At 45.9% G+C, this 11,781-nt stretch overlaps 1 protein-coding gene across 5 annotated transcripts in view; it reads right to left on the bottom strand.

The window, feature by feature from the left end:
- Window positions 1–3,051: 3,051 nt before the first annotated feature.
- Window positions 3,052–11,781, bottom strand: part of LOC102094135 (galactosylgalactosylxylosylprotein 3-beta-glucuronosyltransferase 1) — a 32,936-nt gene continuing 24,206 nt past the window's right edge. For all 5 annotated transcript variants that reach the window (XM_065063252.1, XM_065063247.1, XM_065063240.1 and 2 more), the window contains 2 exons: window positions 11,269–11,376; window positions 3,052–6,375 (listed from right to left, as the gene is read on the bottom strand). In XM_065063252.1, coding sequence (XP_064919324.1) covers window positions 11,290–11,376 — 87 coding nt within the window. In that variant the 3' untranslated portion in view covers window positions 3,052–6,375; window positions 11,269–11,289. The remainder of the gene's footprint in view (window positions 6,376–11,268; window positions 11,377–11,781) is intronic.

Raw genomic sequence — 11,781 nt, 5'->3', positions numbered from 1 at the left:
GCAAAAATTGCTTTTCTTGCACATCACTGTGAGTCTCCACTGTTTATATTCTTCCTGTGCCATTCCCTCCATGACCATGGCAAACCCATCCTCCTTGTCTACTCCTCCATAAAAAAAAGGAACACTCTCTTTTCTGCTGAAAGCTCCAGTGAGTACAATCCCACAGACAGGAAAGAATTAATCTCTGCGCCAGTGGCGACACAGAGGAACCAAGATTTTTGTGGTGTGAGCTGGAGTTGCAGATAGCAATTGTTTTAGAGCCTGGTACTACTTCATGCTTTATGCTTTATGCTTTGCTTGCAATCCTCCCTTAGGTCACAGTAGGAAATTGCACTGTACAAATAATTTGGGCACGGCTTGTCTGCTTCCATATTTCTCAAAAACAGGGAGAAGCTGGACCCGCTGGAACTGTCCTGCACCAGCGGCTCTGTTAACTTCCTTGCAGTCAGGGCTTAATTGTACAAATTGTCACCCTGTGTCACTTCCTGGGCAGAAGAAGCAGGTCAACTGAAAAGTCACCAGCCTACCCCAATATGTATTTTTACGTCCTGTATGTATGCTCTCATGACTGGAAAACTAACATGCAAGTAGCCAGATCAACTATCTGCAGAAGGGCTGAACAGCACATGTTTCTGTGTGGGCTGTGAGAGCTGAATCTCCAGCAATGACTCCCTCGGGAGCCTTCCAAAACCAAATGCAGTTCCTCCTCTTCCCCTTCAGCCGTCATCACTGAAATGGGTGGGTCAGAAACCACCATGACCTTTTTTCTCATAAGAGATCAAGTGTGAACTGGAGAGCAGAGTACAGATAAGAATTTCATGGTGCCAGTGTGTCCGAGCCTGTTCAAGGTCACAGTGCTCCCGTTTTCAACCGAGCTGTCAAAAGCTGTGGGGTGTTTTGAATTAAAAATGAATAGGATTGCTTAAATGCAAAAAAAATAATAATTTGACTGACTCCATCAAAGCGTGGGAGGGAGGTGGCGGGCATTTTAGCAAACACTGTGCACAGATTTATTGAGGGCAGTGATGGAGGAAAACAATGTGAGGCTGGATCTGTAAGAAGCAGGCACCAGGCTGTCTTCACAGTCAAAGGTCTGCCTTTCTCATTTTCACGTCTGCCTGAGAAATTAAATTGAAAGCATACCAAAGAAAAAAAAAAAGAAAAAAAGGACAAACACTGTCTTCAACAGAGCTTGAAATTAAGTTTGTGCAAGAGCCTTTGGATTGTCCCAGGGGAGGGGGCTTCCCCTCCCTCCAAGTGTAATTTCACCTCCAATCAGCCCTGAATGTGATGACGGACTGAGAGAAGTGCCTCGCACCATTTAATAAGATTCATTCTTGCTTGCTCTTTTCCTTTCTTTTCCCTGCCTTGTTTCAAAGGGCCTGCACTAGATCCCTGTTGAAACTGCAGCAGAGTGCTCATGCAGTGATGGCAGAAATGTCTTGTTCACTGCCCTCCCCACACTCAGGGCTTCTATCATGGGAAGAAGAAGGTAGCATTTATCCTTGCACAGGCATTGCAGAGGCTTTCAGCCACCATAGTCAAGCAGAGCTGTCCCTCTTTTTTGAGGATTGAAGCGTTTTCTAGTGGGGTGGACATTTCAGGTACCTTTGGCCACAGCAGTTCTTTCTCAGCCTTTCAGAGGATCTTGGATCTTGGCTTGTAAGCTTAATATTGCACTTCAGGTAACACATTTGTGAGTGTAACTTTTTTTATTACACAGGAAAGAATTTGATTTGTACTCTAGTGTGTTAAATTTTTAGCAATGCTTCCTCAAAAGAGTCTTAAAAGTGTTTCCATATTTCTGGGAGGTGAGTCCCTCCTCCTTAAAAAAAACAAAGTTACAGATTGCTGATGTGACACACCTTGGCCAGATAACAGATTAAATCAGTGAGAACGTTAGAAACAGAAACCTGGGTCTACCAGCTTCTCTCAGGCTTGTGGATTAGCCAAATAGCTGCACCCGTTCTCTTCTGATCTGGAGAGAGAAGGTAGAACCAAGAGTTATTTCTCTACCTGATCCCATTGGACTGCCCTCTAGTGCCCCAGTGAGAGCTCATACATTTTTCTCTGCGGGTTGTAGCTTATAGGTCCCGGCAGAAGCAGGGACTGAAACAGTGTGCAGTTTAGGAAGACTAGACCTTGTAACGCCTTAAGGTTGCACTTCCTTACCCTGTCGATGCTGTTCCTGGGTGTCTCCACCTTACCCAGAAGATGCAGTGGGCTGTATTGCAGAGCACCAGAAGCTTCTGCCCTCACCTGCTTCCCATCACATGCTGACCTAAGCAACTGATCCTCCTCCAGGAAGAAGGCAATTGAAAAACATCTCTTGAGAGGCTTCATGGCCTCCAGAACCAATTGGGAGAGACTGTGGCACCACATTCCTGCAGGAGATCCCTCGTATCTTACCATACTGCTGCCAGGAAAGCTTGTCCTGGCTCTTCCAGAGGGGCAGACAGTGTGCAGGAGCTGGCTGGCCCGACAGAGCTGGAGTAGATACCATTCACCCTGCAGAACAGACCTCGTAACGTCACCCAGTAGACCTCCACAGAAATCAGGCAGCCCACCCACTGCCACCAGCAGCCTTGTTTAGGCATGACCATGCAACGCAGCTTGCCATTGCACCGAGACAGTTTGCGGCACCTTTTCCCCCCTCCCTTGTGATGGAGAACTGCCTGCCTGCCCTGTGTTTTGATGGCCACCCACTTCTGAGCTGTGGCCGGCAGCTTTACAGAGCAATCTGAGTAGGGATGGTCACCACATCACCCCAATGACAGGTTGTTGCTAGCGATGCCATGGAACTATGGAGTTTAGGCTATATTCTCCTGTCTCCTTCTGCTTCCTTCTTCTCCAAAATGCAGGCACCAGTCTCAGGGACCTGAAATGTTTTTGCTTGAGTTTCTCTTGTAGCATTTGGGTTGGGTGATGACCGAAGGAGTGCCACTGAAATGAGAACAACTAAAACTGATACATTCTCCATTACAGAGTCTGCTGTGTTTTCCTGGAAAATAAGTAAGCACTTAGGCTGCAAGAAAAGACAATAATCCGATATCTATTCACATCATATTTAATAACGCTCTAGTAACATTCAATATAAATAAATAACCATTAAAAAGTACTTTCTTGACATTCTCTCTCCTTCGTCAATAGTATTTTCTGCAACAGGAAATGTTAGTAATATTTATTGGTTGGTGAAGTGGATGAGTCTCCGAGAATATGAATATCAGATACTAATATGCTAGTAAAAACCAGGCGCTGGGATGCCTTCTCTTCTTTAAACACTTCAGGCTTGATCTGCAGCTTCCCTCCTTATTACATTCACTGCATTCACTTTTTCTGAAGCCTGTAACTTTGACCACTGCTCCACTCCTGGGCTCTCCCACTCAGCTCTGCTCACAATGAACCACATTAACTCATGGTGTCTGTTACTCACCTCCCCTTAGCTGATACGCCTTGGCCAGCAGCAGTGCTTGCTGTCCTTAGGTTGCTCTACAGGGAAAATAATATTTGTGCTGAACAGCTCTAAATGTCTGCTAGCCTGGAATATCAGCTGTGCACATCCACGCTGTCCATACAAGGCCTCAGTCCTGCACAATTTAGTGGCTGACAGGGTTTCTTGATTCACAGAAACTCTTCTCCACAGGCAAGAATGCAGAGGGTGCGATAGTGCTGGTCATGAGAGCAGGCTTCAACCGGCATAGAAATGACAGTGTAGCGCATATCACTGGAATCCACATCCCCAGTGGGAAAACCAGGAATAATAATTTTGCTTTCTGATAGGGATGCAGAGAGAAGAACTCTCTAAAAACATGGGGTGACCCTGTGTGAGGTTAAAGGCCAGGGAATTAATCACCATATTCCTTCCTCTTCATACAGGCAGAAACCCTGCCCATCTCGGAGGGGAAAATAGAGGATCATAAATCCTTTATTCACTCACTCTTGTTCATTCAGCAAAACCACAAAGAAGGGGACTTAATCGTGGTTTTATGCTGGGTGAAAGCACTGAGCCCACTTGCCTGGTGGCAGGGCTGGATTGCCCAAGCCCGCTGGAGTGTAAGGCCTGTCACCTCCTGCAGAGGACAGGACACAAAGCTCTGACCAATGGAGAATGAAAAGTGTTTTGTAGATGCTGGGCTTCCTTCGTGCTACCTAGTGCCAGTATGCCAGACCCTGGCTCTGCAAGGACCTTTTTAGGGCCCAGAGAAGACACTGTTTTCATGGTCCATTCAGTATTCCTTCATGCTGAGATAGCTGCAGGGTGGCCTTGTGGTGCTGAGTGTGTTCATCCAGAAAGACCTTGGCATAAGCCTCACTAAACACAGTCTCCATTTCTCTATTTGCTGCCTATTCTTCGCTTTCTCCCACCTCCCTCTCTGATAAGAGGCATCTCATGCCCTCTATCGCCTCCTGTACTTTAGCCCCCCTCCTATAGCAGGATGCACAGCTGTGAGGGAACACAGACTGACTCCCTCTCTCAGATACTCTTCGAAGCGCCCCCTTCATGGAAGCTTGCTGAGATCCCGTGAGGGCTATCTGCTGCGTGAAACACTCCTTTGCACATGTTTTTACCTCCCTATGTTCACTTGGTAGTCAGAAACTTAGTGCCACCCCCGTCTCTTGCATAAAGGAACTGTAATTTCCTTTGCCGTACTCCCCTCCTTGCTGTGTTTCTGAATATTTTGCCAGTTTAAGACACCGTTGTAAAGAAACCCCAGGGAGCACAGAACATATGACATTCACTGGTGAATGCTAGGCTTTACTGCTCTGTGAGAGTCTGCGGCGAAGGGTGAAATATTCTATCTTCATGAGCATGTCAGGTGATCCAAGCTAAAAAACCAAAACTAAACAAGGAACAGGCAAAGAAGAATTCTAGTATAAATAAATCAAGAAATAAATAAGCCTACTGCCAGCCCAGAATTTCTTGGACAGGGAATGATGAAATTGCTCATAACTTTCCCCATCTGTGAAATCCTCAATATGTTTTGAATGCCTAAAACCTTGTTTCTCACGGCCTGAGTGAAGACGTTTTTCAAGATGTGCTCAGAGGGGTTTCTGGGTCATTCAGGGAATCTTCCTGGAAAAGTCACAGCAACATTGCTCCCCACGCACACACGTGGTACCAACACTTGTGCTTTTAACCCAGTGCATCCTTCCTCTGGTCCTCATTTGCCACCTTCTCCTTTGTGGGCTGCCTTCCTGTTTTACTGAGGGAAAGGGAAACCCCTCCACACGACACTGTCTCATCGCTCTTCACAGGGCCACACATGCCTTTCAAAGTTCCACTGGAAAACCTTGTGACATTTGCTATTTCAGTTGTCATCTACATGCTCAAAATATGCTTTGCGATGATGCCTCTCCACATTCCTTGACATTCTGACAGGAGACGAGTGCAGGCTGAGGGTTCCCCATCTCTGAGCAATTCTCACCCACCTCCGCCTCAGAGAGGTGTTTTCCTCTCCAGAGGTCTAGGAGACAAGTCTGTATATGTGATTTGATGCTACTGAAGCAGGGTTCCACGCTAGGAACACCACCTTCTAATCCACATATCTTTGCCCCTGCTTTCTAGTCTCTGCAGCAAAACGTGGAGGCATGGTCTTTGAGGTACAGTACCTGCCAGGTCTCCCTGAGTGGGAGAGGAACTTTATCCAGAGGGCTCTGGGCCCGGGGATCTGGGACAGCTTTTTCCAAAACAATCTGAAGTGAAGGCAGTTCAAGTTCTTTGCCAAGGCGTAGGCACCAGATCCCTTCTGGACTCTCAAACCCCAAATGAAGCACCTCAGCACAGCTCCCTTGCCAACACTGAAGGCTGATCCATGTGGGTATCTGAGTGCATCCTTCGGAGGGAGAGCCTCTCTCAAGCTAGCTTTGCTTTTAAGCTGTTTTGAGAGCATACCAGCCTCAGGCTGACAGGTCCACGTTTGTGCTTTTGCCACAACTTCTGTCCTTGAGCCACTGCAGCTCGCAGCTGCTGTACTGAAGCTTAGGTTTGACGATATGCCATGGGGGATCTTCCGAGGCACCCACATCCATTCTGGACTTCAGCCTCTGTGCTGGGCCAGCCGAGAATGGAAATCACATCTAATAAGTTTTAATGAATGGTTAAAAACACAAAGCCCGCAGGGGAAGGGAAGCACTCCTCTCCCAGGTGGGGAATGGGAGCCAGTGCACGAAGTCAAAGATGAGGAGCTGTAGGATCACAGGGCACCACATCAGCTCTGTCCCCACCTTTTGGGCAGCAGGAGCTGATCAGTGTGGCTATATTTTGGGGTGTTTTTCATCCTCCAGTGGCGGAGCAGAGGGCTGGGCAGAACAGGCAGTGCGCGCAGCTGCTCTGGGTTGCTGACAAACTTGGGGAACAATCACTGCCCGTTGCTTCTGTCAAAACAAACACAAAATGAGGTAAGAAGAAGATAGAGGTGTCGATACCATGTCCAGTACAACAGGGCAGGAGATGCATTCAAACTCAAACTTTTGTCACTAGCTATGTAGATTTGGCCAAATCACTTCATCTTTCACTAATAGCCACCTAGTAATAAGAGCACTCCAGCAAGTAGAAAACCCAACACTTCATCTCCCTTTATCAAAGGAGATTTGAATCTGTGACATCTTTTCTCTCAGACACAATTACTTTCTTTTACAGGGGGCAACACTATAAAGTCTACTCTTTGGATTATTTAGGCTTTTCACATGGGACAATTTTAGATTTAAAACACAACCCAGGGAGTAAAAATGAGGTTTTCACAATCCCTGAGGTCCCTGACCTTTAAGTTTTCTCCTGTTGGCTCTTTGCCCAATCTTGGTCTCCTGACCTAACCCAGTAGTTACCTGCCTTTGAAAGAAGGGCTGGAGGATGCCTCTTACCAGATATCTTTGATTTTTTAGCAACACTCACTTGGAACTCAAGAACAGTATATTCAGCTTCCTACAGCTTACATTGGGCTAGAACTCAAATCATTCCAATATTATGCAATTACACCCTTAACTATTGCACATTTTTGCAAATCAAACCAACTATGGCCACTGCTCTGAAATCCATATTCCTGGAATACGGAAAGTACAACCTGAGAACACCTACTGCTTTAGGGTCTTCCAAGAACAGACACACCTCTCCACTTAAAACTCTGGATTACAACATAAATTAGGTGGGAACTGGATGATCAAATTTATAAACTGAACACTTCTGAACATGTCTGGGTGCCTTAGGTTAGATCCACAGAGAAATGAAAAGGCAGTCTAGGAAGGTACCCAGTGAACCCGAGCAACTTTCAAAGTTAAAATATTTCTTTTCTTTCCACTCCTTTTTTATCTTTATGGATTTAAGTCATCCCAATTCCCCATGTCCATGTAGCCTAGACCTTTACACTACTGCTTATCTCAAAGATAACACAGGATTACTCATTTACGCATTTTTCAGGATTATGCACAATCAAGTAGGTCTTCCACTGCTTCTTTTGAAAGAACCAATAAAACTAACAAATAATGACCAAGGCATTTCACCTGGTGTCAGACACTTCCTTCATCAGACAATGTTCCACTGTTTCCATTTATAACTAGCCCACTACGACTTCCTAATCAAGTTATCTTCCTTTTATGTCTTCCCAGTAAGTTCATTAAGGCACAGACTAAGCTAACTGAACTTCTAAATCTTTGCTAACTAACCTTTCACTTCAGCAGGCTGTCCCCTGGCTCAGGTAGACATCAGTAACTGGATTCCTCAACAACACTACTCACAGCTTCAGGCTGGGGATATGAGTGAAGTGCTGCTTGTTCTATCTGCACTGCAGAGTCCTAGCCAGGACATCTTATTTGTGAATCAGAAAAACTTTTTGAAGGAGTTTTTTTTCCTCCCCATAAAATCATTATGTTAACCTCTCTGATACTTATTTTAAAGAAAGAGCAGGAGGATAAGATCTGAGGATCCCTGTTCAGTCTGCCTGGAAGCTCTAAAATATAGGTGAACTTCCTTCCCTCTTTCCAAATATCATAAGGCAGCAGGAGTCCTATGCTAACCTAAGCATACTTTTCTCTCTCAGATGTCTGTAAACAGATATTAGCAGTGAGAATAGGTAGTTTTTATAACACTAATCTTGAGTGATAATTTTCAGGCCTTTAACAAAGTAAAATACAAGGCAAAATTAGTTCCCATCTCCTGTTCTCAGAAGCTAAAGCCTATGTTTCTAGGGGGTTTCATTACAATCAGTAGGGACATATGCTCTGATAGTGTTTGCTTGTTCTGTGACCCCTGTTGCAAAACAGGCAGTCCCAAGTATTTCCAACATCCCCCACATTCCCCTTCCTACTCTGTTTATCAGAGACCAGGCTTATGGCCACTTTCCACAATATTTCCGCAGTGAAAGCCTTTGTTTAGCTGAAGGTGGTCTGAGAGATCCCCTTTTTGTCTCTACTGCTTCTCTACGTTGCATGAAGAGGCTGAGGAAGTAGCTGAGGATCTCACCCCTTATCCTCAATCCCAGCGCATCTCAGATCCTGCCTAGTGGTTCTCAGGGCAGCAAAAAATGCAGAATTTCTAGTGCAGAAAGGAAAACCACTTTCCTTCTTTTTTTTTTTTTTTTTTTTTAAATGTTGAGCTCTTCCTCTTAATTTTATTGTGTCTCGTGGAAAGCAAAACCCTGATAAGTCTTATTGCTCCCCCTTTGCAGATCTGTTCTGATTTGGCGCCTAGAGTTTTTCCTCCAGACTCAGCAGGGACATGGCTAAGGGTGGTGGGAATGCAGGCAAGAAAGAGACTTCAGCTGGGACAAAAGAACTGCTAGTTATGCAACGCCTGCTGAAGCCCAGTCTTCACAGTTCACATGATCTGCAGGTCCCTTTACACTGTGTCTCAGACAATCCACCAAGTACGCACATGTGCCAAGCAGCCATGTAAGTGGTGCAACTAGAGATGGACAGAGCACCAAATCCTGCACCGAGCAATGTCTGCCTGGCTCACATCGGCAGGTGTTAAAGGGGAAAGAGGCCTCTGGGGGGGTCTGGGACTCGGATTGCTCGATCTGATCGATCCCCAACAAGGACTAATTGCCAGGAGGGAGAGACAGAAATATTCTCTCTATTATGTCTAAGAACAGAATATCCTCGGGGGAACAATTTTTCTTCTCTCTTTTTTTTTTTCCTCAGTGCAGGCTTATCTAGATCATGTCAGTCAAGGTTCTGAAGCTCAGCAGCCTTGATAATAAGGACCTCCAAAACATCATAGCTGTCAGCAGAGATCTCAATTTAAAACTTTAAGTGGGGGGAAAATCTAATGATTTTGCTTGACTGCCCAGTCAAGCAATTTACCTTTCGGGTGTCTCCTGGAGCAGATGCCACCTGCCCACTTGGCAGGTCAGAGCAGCTGTCCCATATGGCAGACAGTGGTGCAGAAGGGATTGTGGTCAAATTATCTGCTAATACAAGTGGAAAGCTCCTTTAAAATCTACAGAGCTGGCCTTCCTGAGAGAATGGCACTGGAGAAGGGTGCAAGTCCTCCTGGTGAATGGATGGCAGTATCTTGATCTTTCAGACTGGTAGCTTCTCTTTCTCCCAACAAATGACTTAATGGGGAGCCATTCCCATGAGAATCCACAGCAGGTGTGTGGCATTTCTCATGAAGTGTTCAGCAGAAAAGAAAGGGCGAGGACAAAAGTGCGGGTACGTAAGTGGCACATTTATGAAAACATCACATCCGCACTCTGTAGTGGAGCAGTTAACCCCTCCTCTGACAAGCAGGCAAGGCAGGTCTAATCTGTCTGAGTTTTTATAAACCTGCTCATCCTTTACAAAGTGAGTGGTACATCCAGACCAGTTAACTGGATTCTGAATCCTTCTGAGCTGAGTTTGGGCAATCATAGCTTTAGCCTGCTGCAGACCCAGCATGGGTGGGTATGTAAAACAAGCTCGTTACTGCTAGCGGATTTCACAGGAGCTCAGCTTAAAAGAGGGGCTGCATAGGAATAATTTACCGATCTGGGATATGTGAGATATTAATGTAAAGTCGGCAGATGTGGTACAGAGTTTGTGTCCTACAGGAGGGCCAGGAAGGCTACCCCCAAGGTCCCTATGGTGGCACCAGGTGTCTATATTTAGGTAACTGACTCCTGTCCTTCCATCTGCTGCTGGGTGAGCAGGCACTGGGATTGCTTTGCACTTTGTATGGCTGTCATTCAGAGATGATGAGATGATGTGGAAATGCTGTATGCAGCTACTAGTAATGCACACAGCAGATCACTGCAGAAGCTGAAATACTCATGACTGTCTGAATAAAAGCTGTCAGTTTTATTTCCACTGGTAGAGCTGAGCTGAGGTGTATGTTGGTGTCAGGACTGAAAGCAGCTCTAGAAGCTCTTCTAAAGTAGGAGTAAATCATTCAGCATCCTGTATCCTGCCACAGTTACGAGTCAGTCCAGAAAGCTAGATACTCCCAAGCTTTATCCTTGTGGACTTTTGGGGTAGGAATCTGCAAAGGGCAGACATTAGGATAAGAGGGTATCTGGCAGGTGAGGTCACAGCTCATCTGAAGCCTGTTCTTCATCCATCTCTACTTTTAAGAACATAACACTGATCTTTGATACATTCCTGCCCTCACCTGTGGTGGTTGCCATAATCCCCCAGCCTGCTTTTGAACCTGGCTCTGTGGACCATAAAGACATGGCTAGTGCCTTCACTATTTCTCCTCAGCAGCAGGCATGTATCCCTACCTCTGCTGATGTTGGTACTGAGCCCCTCAAACTCTGTGAGAGTCTGTGTAGGTTGCTCTTTGCTGGTTCCTATTTTGAGGTCACCCAAGTCTCCCATCAGCCCTTCCCTGCTGCACCCACACCATGGTTGTTCATACAGGATAAAAGCTGAAGGTGGATGCATGGAGCACTGCAGAAGTGGCAGGGCTGCTGGGGAAAACCTCATCTGCAGAGGTGTGATCTCTTTCCATACACAAATCCTACACTAAAGAGGGGTTGGAGTTGGCAGAAACAGAGGAGCAAGGTATTTGGCTTGTTGTTATTACTGAGTGAAACCACAGGCTTCTTCTGGCACTCTTCTCTCTGTCTGTGTGCAGGCAAAGCTTTCACATGGACTGCAAGGAGGCTTGAATGAGCATGAAATCAAGACTGTAAGTAGGTAAAGATGAGGATCTACTTTTTGCACAAAGGGTGGCATGATAAGGGAGTTACTCAGGCAATCATATATGCAGTCTTTGAGGAAATAATAGCATAAATAAGGAAACAGGTATACATTATTTGCTTTGCCAAAACCCATAAAGACAAAGGTACTCACACCCTGGAGCTGGCTCTCTGCTTACACCTCTACTCTGGGGTCTGTAAATCCACGCTTGCCTTCATTAACCAGAGTGGGCCTCTCGGTTCTTGTGTGCCAGACCAACACCTAGAGGTAATCACAAAGAGTTAATGGGCCATGAATGCTACAGAAATGATGAGAGCAGTGCATCCATTGGGTAGGAACCTCAGCAAGCTGGAGCTTGCAGGGGTTTGAAGCATGTCATTCAAACAGGTTGAATCTGGGAGAGACTTCACAGGTACATGAAACGGTGACAAGGAGCAGGGATCATTCTGGACCAAAACCCCAGACTCAACCGTCTGCCAATCCTCTTGGATTTTGGAGAAGCAATCTGGGCACAAATTGTACATCTGAGGCTCTTTATTAACTAACTGTTCCTCAGTGCTCTCCGAGCTTCACATCTGTGAAGCATTTGCCCATCTGTCAGCCCATTTGGTGCTGACATGTGCCAGCACAGGGCAGGCACAGTGGAAGGTGGAGGAGCACAGCCGA

The sequence above is a fragment of the Columba livia genome, chromosome 1 (genome assembly GCF_036013475.1).
Source record: "Columba livia isolate bColLiv1 breed racing homer chromosome 1, bColLiv1.pat.W.v2, whole genome shotgun sequence".
Lineage (NCBI taxonomy): Eukaryota > Metazoa > Chordata > Aves > Columbiformes > Columbidae > Columba > Columba livia.
Note: the sequence above shows the minus strand (reverse complement) of the source record. Positions and strands in the feature narration are given on the sequence as shown.